The sequence below is a fragment of the Phaenicophaeus curvirostris genome, unplaced genomic scaffold, assembly GCF_032191515.1.
Source record: "Phaenicophaeus curvirostris isolate KB17595 unplaced genomic scaffold, BPBGC_Pcur_1.0 scaffold_84, whole genome shotgun sequence".
NCBI lineage: Eukaryota > Metazoa > Chordata > Aves > Cuculiformes > Cuculidae > Phaenicophaeus > Phaenicophaeus curvirostris.
In genome coordinates this window covers 44,434-65,468 of record NW_027206706.1, presented here as the reverse complement: position 1 = coordinate 65,468, position 21,035 = coordinate 44,434, and the positions used below count along the sequence as shown (strand labels likewise).

The window sequence follows — 21,035 nt, the reverse complement described above, 5'->3', positions numbered from 1 at the left end:
AGAACCTCAAGGTGCCCACTAAAGCCCCCAAGGTGCCCCCTAAAGCCCCCAAGGTGCCCCCTAAAGCCCTCAAGGTGCCCCCAAGAACCTCAAGGTGACCCCAAGAACCTGAAGATGCCCCCTAAAGACCTCAAGGTGACCCCTAAAGACCTCAAGGTGTCTCCAAGAACCTCAAGGTGACCCCTAAGGACCTCAAGGTGACCCCCAAGAACCTCAAGGTGACCCCAAGGACCTCAAGATGCCCTCTAAGGACCTCCAGGTGACTTGTAGAGATCCCAGGACCCCCATGATGCCCCCTAAGGACCTCAAGGTGCCCCCCAAGGACCTCAAGGTGCCCCAGAAGGACCTCAAGGTGACCCCTAAAGCCCTCAAGGTGCCTCCAAGAACCTCAAGGTGACCCGTAAGGACCTCCAGGTGCCCCCTAAGGACCTCCAGGTGCCCCATAGATCCCCCCACCCCGTGTCCCCCCTGCTGTCCCACCCCCCCAGGTTGTCCACCCCTCCCCCACCGCGGTGGCCCGGGGCTCAGGGCGGCTGCCGAGGGGGCCGGAAGAGGCGCCAGGAGCCGCGGCAGATGAGGAGGAACCAGTAGAGCTGGGGGGCCAGGAGGAGAGCGGCGGCCGCGTTGTAGAGCGGTGGGAGGGCCCCGGGGACCTCCAGGAGGGCCAAGCCCCGGTGGGCCCCGTAGGCCCCGTAGAGGTAGGGGAAGAGGAGGACCCGGCAGAGGAAGAAGGTGACCAGCAGGGCCACCGCGTTGACCTTGTAGAGAGCCGTGTGCTGCAGCCGGAACTGTGAGGGAGGAGAAGGAGGAGGTGGGTCAGCAAGGAGGTTCTCCAGAAGGAGCTGGGGTGGAGGGACACCAGCCCTCGACGGCTCTATGGGGTCTCCTGGGGGTGAGGAACCCGTAGGGACCTCAGATCTTCTCCTGGAGAGGGAGAAGATGGGGAGTCATGGGGCCTCAATGTCTCTATGGGGTCTCCAGGACCTCAGATCTTCTCCTGGAGAGGGAGAAGATGGGGAGTCACGGGGACCCAACGTCTCTATGGGGTCTCCTGGGGGTGAGGAACCCGTAGGAACCTCAGATCTTCTCCTGGAGAGGGAGAAGATGGGGATTCATGGGGCCTCAATGTCTCTATGGGGTCTCCAGGACCTCAGATCTTCTCCTGGAGAGGGAGAAGATGGGGATTCATGGGGACCCGACGTCTCTATGGGGTCTCCAGGACCTCAGATCTTCTCCTGGAGAGGGAGAAGATGGGGAGTCACGGGGACCCAACGTCTCTATGGGGTCTCCTGGGGGTGAGGAACCCGTAGGAACCTCAGATCTTCTCCTGGAGAGGGAGAAGATGGGGATTCATGGGGCCTCAATGTCTCTATGGGGTCTCCAGGACCTCAGATCTTCTCCTGGAGAGGGAGAAGATGGGGATTCATGGGGACCCGACGTCTCTATGGGGTCTCCAGGACCTCAGATCTTCTCCTGGAGAGGGAGAAGGTGGGGAGTCATGGGGCCTCAATGTCTCTATGGGGTCTCCAGGACCTCAGATCTTCTCCTGGAGAGGGAGAAGATGGGGATTCATGGGGACCTGACGTCTCTATGGGGTCTCCAGGACCTCGGATCTTCTGGAGAGGGAGAAGATGGGGAGTCATGGGGACCCAACGTCTCTATGGGGTCTCCTGGGGGTGAGGAACCTGTAGGAACCTCAGATCTTCTCCTGGAGAGGGAGAAGATGGGGAGTCATGGGGCCTCAATGTCTCTATGGGGTCTCCAGGACCTCAGATCTTCTCCTGGAGAGGGAGAAGATGGGGATTCATGGGGACCCGACGTCTCCATGGGGTCTCCTGGGGGTGAGGAACCCGTAGGGACCTCAGATCTTCTCCTGGAGAGGGAGAAGATGGAGATTCATGGGGACCCAACGTCTCTATGGGGTCTCCTGGGGGTGAGGAACCCGTAGGAACCTCAGATCTTCTCCTGGTGGCCCCCAAGCCCCCCCCAACCCCCTCCGGAAGGTCCCGGCGGCCCCGTCTCACCAGGATGAGGACCTTGCCGAGGCAGACGAAGGGGGTGCTGAGCTCGGCCATCAGGAGGCACCCCAAGAAGAAGTCACCCTTGTCCTGGCGCCACAGCTGGGGGGACACGAGGAGGAGAGAGGGGACACGTCAGGACACCGAGAAGGTCCCAGAGGGACCTGGAGGAGCAGGAGGAACCCCAAGGGGACCTGGTCTCCAGGCCTGGATCCACGATGGAAGCCGAGGAGCTCCTTGGGCTCCTGGTGGACCCCCAGAACCACGTCCATCCCACCTCCTAGAGCCAAATCGAGGTCCCCAACCCTTTCTCGTGTCCCCAAGGTGTCCCCAAGGTGTCCCCAAGAGGTCCCCGAGGACTCATGGTGGCCACGAGGGAAGCCGAGGAGCTCCTTGGGCTCCTGGTGGATCCCCAGAACCACGTCCATCCCACCTCCTAGAGCCAAATCGAGGTCCCCAACCCTTTCTCCTGTCCCCAAGGTGTCCCCAGGAGGTCCCCAGGAGGTCCCCAAGGTCTCCAGGAGGTCCCCAAGGTCCCCAGGAGGTCCCCAAGGACTCATGGTGGCCACGAGGGAAGCCGAGGAGCTCCTTGGGCTCCTGGTGGATCCCCAGAACCACGTCCATCCCACCTCCTAGAGCCAAATCGAGGTCCCCAACCCTTTCTCCTGTCCCCAAGGTCCCCAGGAGGTCCCCAGGAGGTCCCCAGGAGGTCCCCGAGGACTCACGGTGGCCACGAGGGAAGCTGAGGAGCTCCACGGGCTCCTGGTGGATCCCCAGAACCACGTCCATCCCACCTCCTAGAGCCAAATCGAGGTCCCCAACCCTTCCTCGTGTCCCCAAGGTGTCCCCAAGGTGTCCCCAAGGTCCCCAGGAGGTCCCCGAGGACTCATGGTGGCCACGATGGAAGCCAAGGAGCTCCACGGGCTCCTGGTGGACCCCCAGAACCACGTCCATCCCACCTCCTAGAGCCAAATCAAGGTCCCCAACCCTTCCTCTTGTCCCCAAGGTGTCCCCAAGGTCCCCAGGAGGTCCCCAAGGTCTCCAGGAGGTCCACGAGGACTCATGGTGGCCACGAGGGAAGCCGAGGAGCTCCACGGGCTCCTGGTGGATCCCCATAACCACGTCCATCCCACCTCCTAGAGCCAAATCGAGGTCCCCAACCCTTCCTCTTGTCCCCAAGGTGTCCCCAAGAGGTCCCCACGACATCCCCAAGGTCTCCAGGAGGTCCCCAGGAGGTCCCCAAGGACCCATGGTGGCCACGAGGGAAGCTGAGAAGCTCCTTGGGCTCCTGGTGGATCCCCAGAACCACGTCCATCCCACCTCCTAGAGCCAAATCGAGGTCCCCAACCCTTTCTCCTGTCCCCAAGGTGTCCCCAGGAGGTCCCCAGGAGGTCCCCAGGAGGTCCCCGAGGGCTCATGGTGGCCACGAGGGAAGCCGAGGAGCTCCTTGGGCTCCTGGTGGACCCCCAGAACCACGTCCATCCCACCTCCTAGAGCCAAATCGAGGTCCCCAACCCTTTCTCTTGTCCCCAAGGTGTCCCCAAGGTGTCCCCAGGAGGTCCCCAGGAGGTCCCCAAGGACTCATGGTGGCCACGAGGGAAGCCGAGGAGCTCCACGGGCTCCTGGTGGATCCCCAGAACCACGTCCATCCCACCTCCTAGAGCCAAATCGAGGTCCCCAACCCTTCCTCGTGTCCCCAAGGTGTCCCCAAGGTCCCCAGGAGGTCCCCAAGGTCCCCAGGAGGTCCCCGAGGACTCACGGCGGCCACGGGGAAGCAGACGAGGACCATGGCGGCGTGGTGGAGCACCATGAGGAGGTCCTTGCGGAGGTAGGAGGCGGCGGCCGCCCGCAGCGAGGGGGGAGGCGCCTCCTCGTGGCCCTTGAGGCGTCCCCGGTGCCGGTGGCACAGGAACATGGCGTAGACGTCGTAGACGAAGTAGGGGACGGCGAACTCGGGGTACGAGCGGGCCAGCCAGTGCCTGGGGACAACGGGGACCTCCTGGAGCCACCACGGGGCGGGGCTTGGGGAGCCAGGAGGTCCTGGAGACCCCAAGGTGGGGAGCCAGGAGGTCCTGGAGACCCCAAGGTGGGGTCTCAAGGAGTTGGGGACCCTTGGGGACACCAGGTTGGGGAGCCAGGACGTCCAGGTGACCCCAAGTTGGGGTCTCAGGGGTCCAGGAGATCCAAGGGGACCCCAGGTTGGGGATCCAGGAGGTCCAGGGGACCCCAAGGTGGGGATCCAGGAGATCCAGGTGACCCCAATTGGGGGATCTAGGGACTTGGGGACCCTTGGGGACACCAGGTTGGGGACCCAGGAGGTCCAGGGGACCCCAAGTTGGGGATCTAGGGACTTGGGGACCCTTGGGGACACCAAGTTGGGGACCCAGGAGGTCCAGGGGACCCCAAGTTGGGGTCTAGGGACTTGGGGACCCTTGGGGACACCAGGTTGGGGACCCAGGAGGTCCAGGGGACCCCAAGTTGGGGACCCAGGAGGTCCAGGGGACCCCAAGTTGGGGATCTAGGGACTTGGGGACCCTTGGGGACACCAGGTTGGGGACCCAGGAGGTCCAGGGGACCCCAAGTTGGGGACCCAGGAGGTCCAGGGGACCCCAAGTTGGGGATCTAGGGACTTGGGGACCCTTGGGGACACCAGGCTGGGGACCCAGGTGACCCCAGGTTGGGGACCTTGAGATCAGGGTCCCCTCCCCCCCCCTCCCCCTCCCCCCCCCATTGATCCGGATCAGCTGGTAATCCACTGCCCCTCCCCCACCCAGGCTGTCCAGGATTGGGGGGGGGGCACTTGTGGGGCTGGGGGGGCACTTGGGGGGCAGGGGGGGCACTTATGGGTCACTTGGGGGGCTCTTGTGGGGCTGGGGGGGCAGGGGGGGCACTTGGGGGTCAGCTGAGGGGCAGGGGGGGCTCTTGTGGGGCTGGGGGGGCTCTTGTGGGGCACTTGTGGGGCAGTTGGGGGGCACTTGTGGGGCTGCGGGGGCACTTGGGGGGCACTTGTGGGGCTGGGGGGGCACTTGTGGGTCACTTGTGGGGCAGGGGGGGCACTTGTGGGTCACTTGTGGGGCAGAGGGGCACTTGTGGGGCACTTGGGGGGCAGGGGGGGCACTTGGGGGGCACTTGTGGGGCACTTGTGGGGCTGGGGGGGCACTTGGGGGGCTGGGGGGCACTTGTGGGGCACTTGGGGGTCACGGGGGGCACTTGTGGGGCTGGGGGGGCACTTGTGAATCACTTGGGGGGCTCTTGTGGGGCAGTTGTGGGGCAGGGGGGGCACTTGGGGGGCACTTGTGGGGCACTTGTGGGTCACTTGTGGGGCATGGGGGGGCACTTGTGGGGCAGGGGGTGCACTTGTGGGTCACTTGGGGGGCACTTGTGGGGCAGGGGGGGCACTTATGGGTCACTTGTGGGGCTGGGGGGGCACTTGTGGGTCACTTGTGGGGCTGGGGGGGCACTTGTGGGGCTGGGGGGGCACTTGTGGGTCACTTGTGGGGCTGGGGGGGCACTTGTGGGGCTGGGGGGGCACTTGTGGGGCTGGGGGTGCACTTGTGGGTCACTTGGGGGGCACTTGTGGGGCAGGGGGGGCACTTGTGGGTCACTTGTGGGGCTGGGGGGGCACTTGTGGGTCACTTGTGGGGCTGGGGGGGCACTTGTGGGGCTGGGGGGGCACTTGTGGGGCTGGGGGTGCACTTGTGGGTCACTTGGGGGGCACTTGTGGGGCAGGGGGGGCACTTGTGGGGCACTTGTGGGGCTGGGGGGGCACTTGTGGGTCACTTGTGGGGCTGGGGGGGCACTTGTGGGGCTGGGGGGGCACTTGTGGGTCACTTGTGGGGCTGGGGGGGCACTTGTGGGGCTGGGGGGGCACTTGTGGGGCTGGGGGTGCACTTGTGGGTCACTTGGGGGGCACTTGTGGGGCAGGGGGGGCACTTGTGGGTCACTTGTGGGGCTGGGGGGGCACTTGTGGGTCACTTGTGGGGCTGGGGGGGCACTTGTGGGGCTGGGGGGGCACTTGTGGGGCTGGGGGTGCACTTGTGGGTCACTTGGGGGGCACTTGTGGGGCAGGGGGGGCACTTGTGGGGCACTTGTGGGGCTGGGGGGGCACTTGTGGGTCACTTGTGGGGCTGGGGGGGCACTTGTGGGTCACTTGTGGGGCTGGGGGGGCACTTGTGGGGCACTTGGGGGGCACTTGTGGGGCACTTGTGGGGCTGGGGGGGCACTTGTGGGGCAGTTGGGGGTCGGGGGGGCAGTTGGGGGTCAGGGGGGGCAGTTGGGGGGCAGTTGGGGGGCAGTTGGGGGTCGGGGGGGCAGTTGGGGGGCAGTTAGGGGGCAGTTGGGGGTCGGGGGGGGCAGGGGGGGCAGTCGGGGGGCAGTTGGGGGGCAGTTGGGGGGCAGGGGGGGCAGTTGGGGGGCAGTTGGGGGCAGGGGGGGCAGTTGGGGGCAGTTGGGGGGCAGTTGGGGGCAGGGGGGGCAGTTGGGGGGCAGTTGGGGGCAGGGGGGGCAGTTGGGGGCAGTTGGGGGGCAGTTGGGGGGCAGTTGGGGGCAGGGGGGGCAGTCGGGGGGCAGTTGGGGGGCAGTTGGGGGCAGGGGGGGCAGTTGGGGGGCAGTTGGGGGCAGTTGGGGGTCGGGGGGGCAGGGGGGGCAGTTGGGGGGCAGTTGGGGGGCAGGGGGGCAGTTGGGGGGCAGTTGGGGGCAGTTGGGGGCAGGGGGGGCAGGGGGGGCAGGTGGGGCAGTTGGGGGCAGGGGGGGCAGTTGGGGGGCAGTTGGGGGTCGGGGGGGGCAGGGGGGGCAGTCGGGGGGCAGTTGGGGGCAGGGGGGTCAGGGGGGGCAGTTGGGGGGCAGTTGGGGGTCAGGGGGGGCAGTTGGGGGCAGTTAGGGGGCAGTTGGGGGTCGGGGGGGGCAGGGGGGGCAGTCGGGGGGCAGTTGGGGGCAGGGGGGGCAGTTGGGGGCAGTTGGGGGGCAGTTGGGGGGCAGGGGGGGCAGTCGGGGGCAGTTGGGGGCAGTTGGGGGCAGGGGGGGCAGTTGGGGGGCAGTTGGGGGCAGGGGGGGCAGTCGGGGGGCAGTTGGGGCAGGGGGGGCAGTCGGGGGGCAGTTGGGGGCAGGGGGGGCAGTCGGGGGGCAGTTGGGGCAGGGGGGGCAGTTAGGGGGCAGTTGGGGGCAGGGGGGGCAGTCGGGGGGCAGTCGGGGGGCAGTTGGGGGCAGTTGGGGGGCAGTTGGGGTCAGGGGGGGCAGTTGGGGGGCAGTTGGGGTCAGGGGGGGCAGTTGGGGGGCAGTTGGGGGCAGGGGGGGCAGTTGGGGGCAGTTGGGGGTCAGGGGGGGCAGTTGGGGGTCAGGGGGGGCAGTTGGGGCAGTTGGGGGGCAGGGGGGGCAGTTGGGGGGCAGGGGGGGCAGTCGGGGGGCAGTTGGGGGCAGGGGTCACTCACTGGTCATCGAGGACGTGGTGGCACGAGGAGGAGATGATGTAGCCGGCCGTGGACGCCATCACGGCCTGCACAGAGGACACCAGCCTGGGGACACGGGGACAGACACGGGGACACACGGGGGGACAGACAGGGGGACAGGGACAGGGGGACATGGGGACAGGAGGAGAGGGGGACAGGGGGACATGGAGGGACAGGGGGACATGGGGACAGGGGGACAGGGGGACAGGGGGGGACAGGGGGACATGGGGAGAGGGGAACAGGGAGAGGGGGACAGGGGGACATGGGGACATGGGGACGGGGGGGACAGGGGGACATGGGGAGAGGGGAACAGGGAGAGGGGGACAGGGGGACATGGGGACAGGGGGACAGGGGGACATGGGGACAGGGGGACAGGGGGACATGGAGGGACAGGGGGACATGGGGGGACAGGGGGACATGGGGACATGGGGGGACAGGGGGACATGGGGGGACAGGGGGACAGGGATAGGGGGACAGGGGGACATGGGGACATGGGGACAGGGGGACATGGGGACATGGGGGGACAGGGGGACATGGAGGGACAGGGGGACATGGGGGGACAGGGGGACATGGGGACATGGGGGGACAGGGGGACATGGAGGGACAGGGGGACAGGGATAGGGGACATGGGGACATGGGGACAGGGGGACATGGGGGACATGGGGGACAGGGGGACATGGAGGGACAGGGGGACATGGGGGGACAGGGGGACATGGGGACATGGGGGGACAGGGGGACATGGGGGGACAGGGGGACAGGGATAGGGGACAGGGGGACATGGGGACATGGAGGGACATGGGGACAAGGGGACATGGGGACATGGGGGGACAGGGGGACATGGGGACATGGGGGACAGGGATAGGGGGAGAGGGGGACATGGGGAGAGGGGAACAGGGAGAGGGGGACAGGGGGACATGGGGACATGGGGACGGGGGGGACAGGGGGACATGGGGACAGGGGACAGGGGGACATGGGGACATGGGGACAGGGATGGGGGGACAGGGGGACATGGGGACAGGGATGGGGGGACAGGAGGATGGGGGACATGGGGACAGGGGGACATGATGGGGACAGCAACAGGGGGACAGGGATGGGGGACAGGGACAGAGGACAGAGGGACATGGGGACACAGGGCCAGGGGGCCAGGGGGATTGAGGTGACAGGGGGATTAAGGGGACAGGGGGACATTGTGGAGGGGGGATGGGGGGACAGGGGGACAAGGGGACATGGGGGGACAGGGGGACAGGGGGACGTGGGGAGAGGGGGACAGGGACATGGGACAGGGGGACATGGGGACGTGGGGACGTGAGGGGGACATGGGGACAGGGGGACATGGGAGAGAGACAGGGGGACATGGGACATGGGGACAGGGATAGGGGGACAGGGGGACAGGGGGACATGGGGACATGGGGACAGGGGGACAGGGGGAGAGGGGGAGAGGGGGACAGGGGGACATGGAGGGACATGGGAACAAGGACATGGGGACAGGGGGACATGGGGACATGGGGAGAGGGGGACAGGGAGACATGGGGACATGGGGACAGGGGGACAGGGACATGGGGGGACAGGGGGACAGGGAGACATGGGGACATGGGGACAGGGGGACAGGGACATGGGGGGACAGGGGACAGGGGGGACAGGGGGACAGGGATAGGGGGACATGGGGACATGGAGGGACATGGGGACATGGGGGGACAGGGGGACATGGGGACAGGGGGACAGGGATGGGGGACAAGGGGACATGGAGGGACATGGGGACATGGGGACAGGGGGACAGGGACGACAAAGGGACATGGGGGGACAGGGACATGGGGCCATGGGGCCATGGGGCCAGGGGGTGGCAGGTCACTCGAGGGGACACGAGGCGCCGGCAGCCCCCCCGCTGTCACCCACGTGTGTCCCCCGTCCCCCCCCCCCCCGTCCCTGTCCCTGTCCCTGTCCCTAAGCCGCCCTTGGCCTGTCCCCACTGTCCCCGAGCGGCGCTAATCCCTGTGTCACCCCCCCCCGCCTGGCCTCGCGCCAGACCCCCCTGGCCCCTCCTCCATCCCTGTCCCCATCCCTGTCCCCCTCCCTGTCCCCCTTGTCCCCTCCTGTCCCCCCCCATCCCTGTCCCCATCCCTGTCCCCCTCCCTGTCCCCCTTGTCCCCTCCTGTCCCCCCCCATCCCTGTCCCCATCCCTGTCCCCCTCCCTGTCCCCTTGTCCCCATCCCTGTCCCCTTCTCCTCCATCCCTGTCCCCATCCCTGTCCCCTTGTCCCCATCCCTGTCCCCATCCCTGTCCTCCTCTCTGTCCCCCTCCCTGTCCCCTTGTCCCCCTCCCTGTCCCCTTGTCCCCATCCCTGTCCCCTTCCCCTCCATCCCTGTCCCCCTCCCTGTCCCCCTCCCTGTCCCCTTGTCCCCATCCCTGTCCCCATCCCTGTCCCCTTGTCCCCATCCCTGTCCCCATCCCTGTCCCCCTCCCCTCCATCCCTGTCCCCCTCCCTGTCCTCTTGTCCCCCTCCCTGTCCCCTTGTCCCCATCCCTGTCCCCCTCCCTGTCCCCTTGTCCCCATCCCTGTCCCCTTGTCCCCCTCCCTGTCCCCCTCCCTGTCCCCTTGTCCCCCTCCCTGTCCCCCTCCCCGTCCCCATCCCGTGTCCCTGTCCCCTCCCAGCCCTGTCCTTGTCCCCGTCTCCCATCCCCCCCTCTCCGTCCCCACCCCTGGGCCCTCCCTGCCCTTTTCTCTGTCCCCTGTCCCTGTCCCCCCCTGTCCCTGTCCCCCTGTCCCCTCTCCATCCCCCTGTCCCTGTCCCCCTCTCTTTGTCCCCATCCCTGTCCCCCAGCTCCCTCCTCCCCCTCCATCCCCGTCCCCCCTGGTCCTTTCTGTCCCCCCATCCCTGTCCCCCCATCCCTGTCTTTGTCCCCGTCCCCGTCCCCTCTGTCCCCTCAGCCCTGTCCCCTCTCCATCCCTGTCCCCTCAGCCCCATTCCCTCCCTGTCCCTGTCCCCTCTGTCCCCTCTGCCTCCATCCTCTCTCCATCCCCTCCCTGTCCCTGTCCCCTCTGTCCTCTCTCTCTCCATCCCTGTCCCCTCTATCCCCTCATCCCTGTCCCCTCTGTCCCCTCATCCCTGTTCCCTGTGTCCCCTCATCTCTGTCCCCTCTGTCCCCTCATCCCCGTCCCCTCTCCCTCCATCCCCTCTCTCCCTCCATCCCTGTCCCCTGTCCCCTCATCCCTGTCCCCTCTCCATCCCTGTCCCCTCTGTCCCCTCAGCCCCATCCCCTCCTCATCCCTGTCCCCTGTCCCCTCATCCCTGTCCCCTCATCCTCCTCGTCCTTTCTCCATCCCCTCCCTGTCCCCTCTGTCCCCTCATCCCTGTCCCCTCTGTCCCCTCATCCCTGTCCCCTCTCCCTCCATCCTCTCTCCATCCCCTCTCCCTCCCTGTCCCCTCTCCATCCTTTCTCCATCCCTGTCCCCTCTGTCCCCTCATCCCCATCCCCATCCCTGTCCTTTCTCCATCCTTTCTCCATCCCTGTCCCCTGTGTCCCCTCATCCCCATCCCCTCCCTGTCCCTGTCCCCTCATCCTCCCTGTCCTTTCTCCATCCCCTCCCTGTCCCTGTCCCTGTCCCCTCATCCCCATCCCCTCTCCCTCCATCCCCTCTCTCTCTCCATCCCCTCCCTGTCCCCTGTGTCCCCTCATCCCTGTCCCCTCTGTCCCCTCATCCCTGTCCCCTCTCCATCCCTGTCCCCTCTGTCCCCTCAGCCCCATCCCCTCTCTCCCTCCATCCCTGTCCCCTGTGTCCCCTCATCCCTGTCCCCTCTCCATCCCTGTCCCCTCTCTCCCTCCATCCCCATCCCCTCTCCCTCCATCCCCTCTCTCTCTCCATCCCTGTCCCCTCTGTCCCCTCATCCCTGTCCCCTCTCTCTCTCTCTCCATCCCCTCTCTCTCCATCCCCTCCCTGTCCCCCCGGTGTCCCCCCCGTGTCCCCCCCCGGTGTCCCACCTTGCTGCCAGCACGTCAGCCCTGGTGTCCCCGCAGCGGGCCCGGAGCGCGGCCCTGGCGAGCAGGAAGAGCCCCGGGAAGAAGAGCAGCCCCGCGGACAGCGCCCGCCCGGGGGGGGCCATGGCGCCGGGGCGGGGCCTCACGGAAACGGGGGGCGGGGCCTCACGGCTCCGGGGGGGCGGGGCCTCGCGGCTCCGGGGGGGCGGGGCCTCACGGAAACGGGGGGCGGGGCCTCGCGGCTCCGGGGGGCGGGGCCTAACGGCTCCGGGGGGCGGGGCCTCACGGTGAGGGAGGGGCCTCGCCTCACGGGGGCGGGGCCTAACGGCTCCGGGGGGCGGGGCCTCACGGAAACGGGGGGCGGGGCCTAACGGCTCCGGGGGGCGGGGCCTAATGGTGAGGGAGGGGCCTCGCGGACACGGGGGACGGGGCCTCACGGCTCCGGGGGGCGGGGCCTCACGGAAACGGGGGGCAGGGCCTCACGGAAACGGGGGGGCGGGGCCTCACGGAAACGGGGGGCGGGGCCTCGCGGCTCCGGGGGGCGGGGCCTCACTGAAACGGGGGGCGGGGCCTCACGGAAACGGGGGGCGGGGCCTCACGGTGAGGGAGGGGCCTCGCCTCACGGGGGCGGGGCCTAACGGCTCCGGGGGGCGGGGCCTAACGGTGAGGGAGGGGCCTCGCGGACACGGGGGACGGGGCCTCACGGCTCCGGGGGGCGGGGCCTCACGGAAACGGGGGGCGGGGCCTAACGGCTCCGGGGGGCGGGGCCTCACGGAAACGGGGGACGGGGCCTCATGGCTCCGGGGGGCGGGGCCTAACGGGGCGGGGCCTCACGGTGAGGGGACGGGGCCTCGTGGACACGGGGGGCGGGGCCTCACGGCTCTGGGGGGCGGGGCCTCACGGCACGGGGGGCCCAACGGCCCCGGGGGGCAGGGCCTCACAGTGAGGGGGCGTGGCCTAACCGCGCCGGGGGCGTGGCCTAACCGCACCAGGGTGCGGGGCTAACGGCACGGGGGGCGGGGCCTCACTGCACGTGGGCGGGGCCTAACGGCGAGGGGCGTGGCCTAAGGGCCAGGGGGCCTCACTGCACGGGGGCGGGGCCTCACGGCACCGGGGAGGTCTCACGGTGAGGGGGGCGGGGCCTCACGGCACCGGGGGGCGGGGCCACAGGGTGGGGGCCTGGGGACCAGGGGCGGGGCTTAGCCAGAGGGGCGTGGCCTAAGGACACTGGGGATTGGTACAGGGGCGGGGCTTAGAGGGGCGTGACCTAAGGGCACTGGGGGTGGGACCGGGGGCGGGGCCTAGACAGAGGGGCGGGGCCTAACGGCACAGGGGGCTGGGAGCAGGGGGGCCTGGGATGGGGGCGGGGCCTAATGGCACCGGGGGCGGGGCCTAACATCACACGGGTCATGTGACCAGGGCGCGGCTTAGCCAGAGGGGCGTGGCCTAACGGCACAGGGGTCATGTGACCAGGGCGGGGCTTAGCCAGAGGGGCGTGGCCTAAACGGCACAGGGGTCATGTGACCAGGGCTTAGGGCGGAGCCTCAAGGCACGGTGGGCGTGGCCATGAGACAAGGGGCGGGGCTTAGGCAGAGGGGCGGGGCCTAAAGGCACTGGGTGCAGGGCTTAGGGTGGGCCTAGTCCCAAGGGAAGGGGCGTGGCTTAAAGGAGGGGGCGTGGCTTAAAGGGGGGCGTGGCTTAAAGGAGGGGGCGTGGCTTAAAGGAGGGGGCATGGCCTCATAGGCAGCATCGACAGATGAGGAGATCATGAGGGGCGTGGCTTGAAGTGGGGGCGTGGCTTAAAGGCTCGTGGGTTCAGAGGGGGCGTGGCCTCAGGCAGCCAGGGAAAAGAAGGGAACTGTGGGGTACTGGGAGGGGACTGGGGGGCACTGGGAGGGACTGGGGAGGGACTAGAGGGGACTGGGGGGCACTGGGAGGGGACCAGAGGGGTCTGAGAGGCACCAGGAGGGGACTAGGGGGCACTGGGAGGGGACTAGGGGGCACTGGGGGGCACTGGGAGGTGATCAGAGGGGACAGGGGAGCACTGGGAGGGGACTGGGAAGGGACTAGAGGGGACTGGGGGGCACTGGGAGGGGACTGGAAGGGGACCAGAGTGGTCTGAGAGGCACCAGGAGGGGACTGGGGGGCACTGGGAGGGCCTGGGAGGGGACTAGAGGGGACTGGGGGGCACTGGGAGGGGACCAGAGGGGACTAGGGGGCACTGGGAGGGGACCAGGAAGGGACTAGAGGGGACTGGGGTCACTGGGAGGGGACCAGAGTGGTCTGAGAGGCACCAGGAGGGGACTGGGGGGCACTGGGAGGGGACTAGAGGGGACTGGGGGGCACTGGGAGGGGACCAGAGGGGACTAGGGGGCACTGGGAGGGGACCAGGAAGGGACTAGAGGGGACTGGGGTCACTGGGAGGGGACCAGAGTGGTCTGAGAGGCACCAGGAGGGGACTGGGGGGCACTGGGAGGGACTGGGAGGGGACTAGAGGGGACTGGGGGGCACTGGGAGGGGACCAGAGGGGACTAGGGGGCACTGGGAGGGGACCAGGAAGGGACTAGAGGGGACTGGGGTCACTGGGAGGGGACCAGAGTGGTCTGAGAGGCACCAGGAGGGGACTGGGGGGCACTGGGAGGCGCTGGGAGGGGACTGCAGGGGACTGGAAGGCACCAAGAGGGGACTGGGGAGCACTGGGAAGGGACTGGGAAGGGACTGGGGGGCACTGGGAGGGGACTCGGTGGCACTGGGGTGGACTGGAAAGGCACCAGGGGCCACTGGGAGGGACTGGGGGGGCTGGGAGGGGACTGGGGGGGTCTGAGAGGCAGCAGGAGGGGACTGGGGGGCACTGGGAGGGACTGGGAAGGGACCAGGGAACATTGGAGGTAAAATAGGTGGGTTCTGAGGGGACCGAGAGCTCAGAGGGGGCGTGGCTTGAGATGAGGGGCGTGGCTTATATGACTGGGCGTGGCTTACGGAGTGTACATTGACGCTTCTGAAAGGGGCGTGGCTTTGGGAGGGGGCGTGGTCACCACTGACGGAGATGCCATATAAGGCTTGGGTGGGCGTGGCCTCACGGCCTCGAGGGCCCTATAAGGACACGCCCTTTGGTTAAGCCCCGCCCCCCAGCAGGCGGGGGGGAGGGGAGGGGGAAATGGGGGGGGAATGGGGGAAAGGGGGGGGAAAGGGGGGGGAAATAAGTCAGGTTTGGAGGTTAAAAGCGGGTTTTGAGGTTAAAAAGGTGAATTTGGGGTAAAAAAGCCAAATTTTGAGGTAAAAAGGCAGGGTTTGGGGTAAAAAAAGCCAAATTTTGAGGTATAAAGGTGGGTTTTGAGAAAAAAAGGTGGGATTTGAGGTAAAAAAAGCCAAATTTTGAGGTAAAAAGGTGGGATTTGGGGGTAAAAAAAGCCAAATTTGGAGGTTAAAAGGTGGGTTTTGAGGTAAAAAGGAGGGGGTTGAGGTAAAAAAGCCAAATTTGGAGGTTAAAAGGTGGGTTTTGAGGTAAAAAGGTGGGATTTGGGGGTAGAATAAGGCAGATTTGGAGGTTAAAAGCGGGTTTTGAGGTTAAATAGGTGGGTTTGGGGTAAAAAAAGCCAAATTTTGAGGTAAAAAGGTGGGTTTTGAGGTAAAAAGGCAGGGTTTGGGGTAAAAAAAAAGCCAAATTTTGAGGTTAAAAGGTGGGTTTTGAGGTAAAAAGGTAGGGTTTGGGGTAAAAAAAGCCAAATTTGGAGGTTAAAAGGTGGGTTTTGAGGTAAAAAGGTGGGATTTGAGGGTAAAAAAGCCAAATTTTAAGGTAAAAAGGTGGGGTTTGAGGTAAAAAGGCAGGGTTTGGGGTAAAAAAAGCCAAATGTTGAGGTAAAAAGGTGGGTTTTGAGGTAAAAAGGCAGGGTTTGGGGTAAAAAAAAGCCAAATTTTGAGGTTAAAAGGTGGGTTTTGAGGTAAAAAGGTGGGATTTGGGGGTAAAATAAGGCAGGTTTGGAGGTTACAAGCGGGTTTTGAGGTTAAATAGGTGGGTTTGGGTTAAAAAAGCCAAATTTTGAGGTAAAAAGGTGGGATTTGAGGTAAAAAGGTGTGATTTGGGGTAAAAACCCCAAATTTTGAGGTAAAAAGGTGGGATTTGGGGGTAAAAAAGGCAGGTTTGGAGGTTACAAGCGGGTTTTGAGGTAAAAAGGTGGGATTTGGGGGTAAAAAAGGCAGGTTTGGAGGTTAAAAGTGGGTTTTGAGGTTAAATAGGTGGGTTTGGGGTAAAAAAAGCCAAATTTTGAGGTAAAAAGGCAGGGTTTGGGGTAAAAAAAGCCAAATTTTGAGGTATAAAGGTGGGTTTTGAGAAAAAAAGGTGGGATTTGAGGTAAAAAAAGCCAAATTTTGAGGTAAAAAGGTGGGATTTGGGGGTAAAAAAAGCCAAATTTGGAGGTTAAAAGGTGGGTTTTGAGGTAAAAAGGGGGGGGTTGAGGTAAAAAAGCCAAATTTGGAGGTTAAAAGGTGGGTTTTGAGGTAAAAAGGGGGGGGTTGAGGTAAAAAAGCCAAATTTGGAGGTTAAAAGGTGGGTTTTGCGGTAAAAAGGTGGGATTTGGGGGTAGAATAAGGCAGATTTGGAGGTTAAAAGCGGGTTTTGAGGTTAAATAGGTGGGTTTGGGGTAAAAAAAGCCAAATTTTGAGGTTAAAAGGTGGGTTTTGAGGTAAAAAGGTAGGGTTTGGGGTAAAAAAAGCCAAATTTTGAAGTTAAAAGGTGGGTTTTGAGGTAAAAAGGCAGGTTTGGGGTAAAAAAAGCCAAATTTTGAGGTTAAAAGGTGGGTTTTGAGGTAAAAAGGTGGGATTTGGGGGTAGAATAAGGCAGATTTGGAGGTTAAAAGCGGGTTTTGAGGTTAAATAGGTGGGTTTGGGGTAAAAAAAGCCAAATTTTGAGGTAAAAAGGTGGGTTTTGAGGTAAAAAGGTGGGATTTGAGGGTAAAAAAGCCAAATTTTAAGGTAAAAAGGTGGGGTTTGAGGTAAAAAGGCAGGGTTTGGGGTAAAAAAAGCCAAATGTTGAGGTAAAAAGGTGGGTTTTGAGGTAAAAAGGCGGGATTTGGGGGTAAAATAAGGCAGGTTTGGAGGTTAAAAGCGGGTTTTGAGGTTAAATAGGTGGGTTTGGGGGTAAAAAAAGCCAAATTTTGAGGTAAAAAGGCAGGGTTTGGGATAAAAAAAGCCAAATTTTGAGGTATAAAGGTGGGTTTTGAGAAAAAAAGGTGGGATTTGAGGTAAAAAAAGCCAAATTTTGAGGTAAAAAGGTGGGATTTGGGGGTAAAAAAAGCCAAATTTGGAGGTTAAAAGGTGGGTTTTGAGGTAAAAAGGGGGGGGTTGAGGTAAAAAAGCCAAATTTGGAGGTTAAAAGGTGGGTTTTGAGGTAAAAAGGTGGGATTTGGGGGTAGAATAAGGCAGATTTGGAGGTTAAAAGCGGGTTTTGAGGTTAAATAGGTGGGTTTGGGGTAAAAAAAGCCAAATTTTGAGGTAAAAAGGTGGGTTTTGAGGTAAAAAGGCAGGGTTTGGGGGAAAAAAAAGCCAAATTTTGAGGTTAAAAGGTGGGTTTTGAGGTAAAAAGGTGGGATTTGGGGGTAAAATAAGGCAGGTTTGGAGGTTACAAGCGGGTTTTGAGGTTAAATAGGTGGGTTTGGGGTAAAAAAAGCCAAATTTTGAGGTAAAAAGGTGGGATTTGAGGTAAAAAGGTGTGATTTGGGGTAAAAACCCCAAATTTTGAGGTAAAAAGGTGGGATTTGGGGGTAAAAAAGGCAGGTTTGGAGGTTAAAAGTGGGTTTTGAGGTTAAATAGGTGGGTTTGGGGTAAAAAAAGCCAAATTTTGAGGTAAAAAGGCAGGGTTTGGGGTAAAAAAAGCCAAATTTTGAGGTATAAAGGTGGGTTTTGAGAAAAAAAGGTGGGATTTGAGGTAAAAAAAGCCAAATTTTGAGGTAAAAAGGTGGGATTTGGGGGTAAAAAAAGCCAAATTTGGAGGTTAAAAGGTGGGTTTTGAGGTAAAAAGGGGGGGGTTGAGGTAAAAAAGCCAAATTTGGAGGTTAAAAGGTGGGTTTTGAGGTAAAAAGGGGGGGGTTGAGGTAAAAAAGCCAAATTTGGAGGTTAAAAGGTGGGTTTTGCGGTAAAAAGGTGGGATTTGGGGGTAGAATAAGGCAGATTTGGAGGTTAAAAGCGGGTTTTGAGGTTAAATAGGTGGGTTTGGGGTAAAAAAAGCCAAATTTTGAGGTTAAAAGGTGGGTTTTGAGGTAAAAAGGTAGGGTTTGGGGTAAAAAAAGCCAAATTTTGAAGTTAAAAGGTGGGTTTTGAGGTAAAAAGGCAGGTTTGGGGTAAAAAAAGCCAAATTTTGAGGTTAAAAGGTGGGTTTTGAGGTAAAAAGGTGGGATTTGGGGGTAGAATAAGGCAGATTTGGAGGTTAAAAGCGGGTTTTGAGGTTAAATAGGTGGGTTTGGGGTAAAAAAAGCCAAATTTTGAGGTAAAAAGGTGGGTTTTGAGGTAAAAAGGTGGGATTTGAGGGTAAAAAAGCCAAATTTTAAGGTAAAAAGGTGGGGTTTGAGGTAAAAAGGCAGGGTTTGGGGTAAAAAAAGCCAAATGTTGAGGTAAAAAGGTGGGTTTTGAGGTAAAAAGGCAGGGTTTGGGGTAAAAAAAAGCCAAATTTTGAGGTTAAAAGGTGGGTTTTGAGGTAAAAAGGTGGGATTTGGGGGTAAAATAAGGCAGGTTTGGAGGTTACAAGCGGGTTTTGAGGTTAAATAGGTGGGTTTGGGTTAAAAAAGTCAAATTTTGAGGTAAAAAGGTGGGTTTTGAGGTAAAAAAAGCCAAATTTTGAGGGTAAAAGGTGGGTTTTGAGGTAAAAAGGTGGGATTTGGGGGTAAAAAAGGCAGGTTTGGGGGTTAAAAGCGGGTTTTGAGGTTAAATAGGTGGGTTTGAGGTAAAAAAAGCCAAATTTTGATGTAAAAGGCGGGTTTTGAGGTAAAAAGGTGGGATTTGGGGGTAAAAAAAGGCAGGTTCGGAGGTTAAAAGCAGGTTTTGAGGTTAAATAGGTGGGTTTGGGGGTAAAAAAAGCCAAATTTTGAGGTAAAAAGTGGGTTTTGAGGTAAAAAGGTGTGGTTTGGGGGTAAAATAAGGCAGATTTGGAGGTTAAAAGCGGGTTTTGAGGTTAAATAGGTGGGTTTGGGGTAAAAAGCCAAATTTTGAGGTAAAAAGAGGGTTTTGAGGTAAAAAGGTGAGATTTGGGGGTAAAAAAGGCAGATTTGGAGGTTAAAAGTGCGTTTTGAGGTTAAATAGGTGGGTTTGGGGTAGAAAAGCCAAATTTTGAGGTAAAAAGGTGGGTTTTGAGGTAAAAAGGCAGGGTTTGGGGTAAAAAAAGCCAAATTTTGAGGTAAAAAGGTGGATTTTGAGGTAAAAAGGCGGGATTTGGGGGTAGAATAAGGCAGGTTTGGAGGTTAAAAGCGGGTTTTGAGGTTAAATAGGTGGGTTTGGGGTAAAAAAACCAAATTTTGAGGTAAAAAGGTGGGTTTTGAGGTAAAAAGGTGGGTTTTGAGGTAAAAAGGCGGGATTTGGGGGTAAAATAAGGCAGGTTTGGAGATTAAAAGCGGGTTTTGAGGTTAAAAAGGTGAATTTGGGGTAAAAAAGCCAAATTTTGAGGTAAAAAGGTGGGGTTTGAGGTAAAAAGGTAGGGTTTGGGGTAAAAAAAGCCAAATTTTGAGGTAAAAAAAGCCAAATTTTGAGGTAAAAAAAGCCAAATTTTGAGGTAAAAAGCTGGGATTTGGGGGTAAAAAACGCAGGTTTGGAGGTTAAAAGCGAGTTTTGAGGTTAAATAGGTGGGTTTGGGGTAAAAAAAGCCAAAATTTGAGGTAAAAAGGTGGATTTTGAGGTTAAATAGGTGGGTTTGAGGTAAAAAAAGCCAAATTTTGAGGTAAAAAGGTGGGGTTTGAGGTAAAAAGGTGGGATTTGGGGGTAAAAAAGGCAGGTTTAGAGGTTAAAAGCGAGTTTTGAGGTTAAATAGGTGGGTTTGGGGTAAAAAGCCAAATTTTGAGGTAAAAAGAGGGTTTTGAGGTAAAAAAAGCCAAATTTGGGGTAGGGTTTGGGGTAAAAAAGCCAAATTTTGAGGTAAAAAGGTGGGTTTGGGGGTAAAAGGTCGGATTTGGGAGTTAAAAAGTTAGGTTTGGAGGTTAAAAGTGGGCTTTGAGGTTAAATAGGTATGGGGTAAAAAAAGCCAAATTTTGAAATAAAAAGAGGGTTTTGAGGTAAAAAGGTGGGATTTGGGGGTAAAAAAGGCAGGTTTAGAGGTTAAAAGCGGGTTTTGAGATTGAATAGGTGGGTTTGGGGGTAAAAAAAGCCAAATTTTGAGGTAAAAAGGCAGGGTTTGGGGTAAAAAAAGCCAAATTTTGAGGTATAAAGGTGGGTTTTGAGAAAAAAAGGTGGGATTTGAGGTAAAAAAAGCCAAATTTTGAGGTAAAAAGGTGGGATTTGGGGGTAAAAAGGTGGGATTTGGGGGTAAAAAGGTGGGATTTGGGGGTAAAAAGGTGGGATTTGGGGGTAAAAAAAGCCAAATTTTGAAGTTAAAAGGTGGGTTTTGAGGTAAAAAGGCAGGTTTGGGGTAAAAAAAGCCAAATTTGGAGGTTAAAAGGTGGGTTTTGAGGTAAAAAGGTGGGATTTGGGGGTAGAATAAGGCAGATTTGGAGGTTAAAAGCGGGTTTTGAGGTTAAATAGGTGGGTTTGGGGTAAAAAAAGCCAAATTTTGAGGTAAAAAGAGGGTTTTGAGGTAAAAAGGTGGGATTTGAGGGTAAAAAAGCCAAATTTTAAGGTAAAAAGGTGGGGTTTGAGGTAAAAAGGTAGGGTTTGGGGTAAAGAAAGCCAAATTTTGAAGTTAAAAGGTGGGTTTTGAGGTAAAAAGGTGGGATTTGGGGATAAAATAAGGCAGGTTTGGAGGTTACAAGCGGGTTTTGAGGTTAAATAGGTGGGTTTGGGGTAAAAAAAGCCAAATTTTGAGGTAAAAAGGTGGGATTTGAGGTAAAAAGGTGTGATTTGGGGTAAAAACCCCAAATTTTGAGGTAAAAAGGTGGATTTGGGGGTAAAAAAGGCAGGTTTGGAGGTTACAAGCGGGTTTTGAGGTAAAAAGGTGGGATTTGGGGGTAAAAAAGGCAGGTTTGGAGGTTAAAAGTGGGTTTTGAGGTAAAATAGGTGGGTTTGGGGTAAAAAAAGCCAAATTTTGATGTAAAAGGTGGGTTTTGAGGCAAAAAGGTGGGATTTGGGGGTAAAAAAGGCAGGTTTGGAGGTTACAAGCGGGTTTTGAGGTAAAAAGGTGGGATTTGGGGGTAAAAAAGGCAGGTTTGGAGGTTAAAAGTGGGTTTTGAGGTAAAATAGGTGGGTTTGGGGTAAAAAAGCCAAATTTTGAGGTAAAAAGGTGGGTTTTGAGGTAAAAAGGTGGGTTTAGAAGCAAACCCCCCACGTTTTGAGGTAAAAAATGCAGGTTTTGGGGGTAAAAGCCAAATTTTTGGGGAAAAAAGGACAGGCTTTGGGGCAAAAAGGCAGGTTTTGAGGTAAAAAGGAAGGTTTTGAGGGGGAAAAGGGCAGGTTTGGGGGTAAAAAGC

The 21,035-nt window shown here is 59.6% G+C and overlaps 2 protein-coding genes across 2 annotated transcripts in view; one reads left to right on the top strand and one right to left on the bottom strand.

The window, feature by feature from the left end:
• Positions 1-476: 476 nt before the first annotated feature.
• Positions 477-11,568, bottom strand: TLCD3B (TLC domain containing 3B). Its single transcript, XM_069882110.1, has 5 exons — positions 11,440-11,568; positions 7,445-7,528; positions 3,778-3,997; positions 2,025-2,120; positions 477-788 (listed from the first exon to the last, which is right to left on the bottom strand). The coding sequence occupies exons 1-5, from the start codon at positions 11,559-11,561 to the stop codon at positions 525-527; spliced, it is 786 nt and encodes a 261-aa protein (XP_069738211.1). The 5' UTR covers positions 11,562-11,568; the 3' UTR covers positions 477-524.
• The window catches only part of ALDOA (aldolase, fructose-bisphosphate A), a 39,776-nt gene continuing 22,983 nt past the window's right edge, over positions 4,243-21,035 (top strand). Inside the window, exon 1 of the mRNA XM_069882109.1 lies at positions 4,243-4,249. The gene's annotated coding sequence lies outside the window, so the exon portion shown is untranslated. The remainder of the gene's footprint in view (positions 4,250-21,035) is intronic.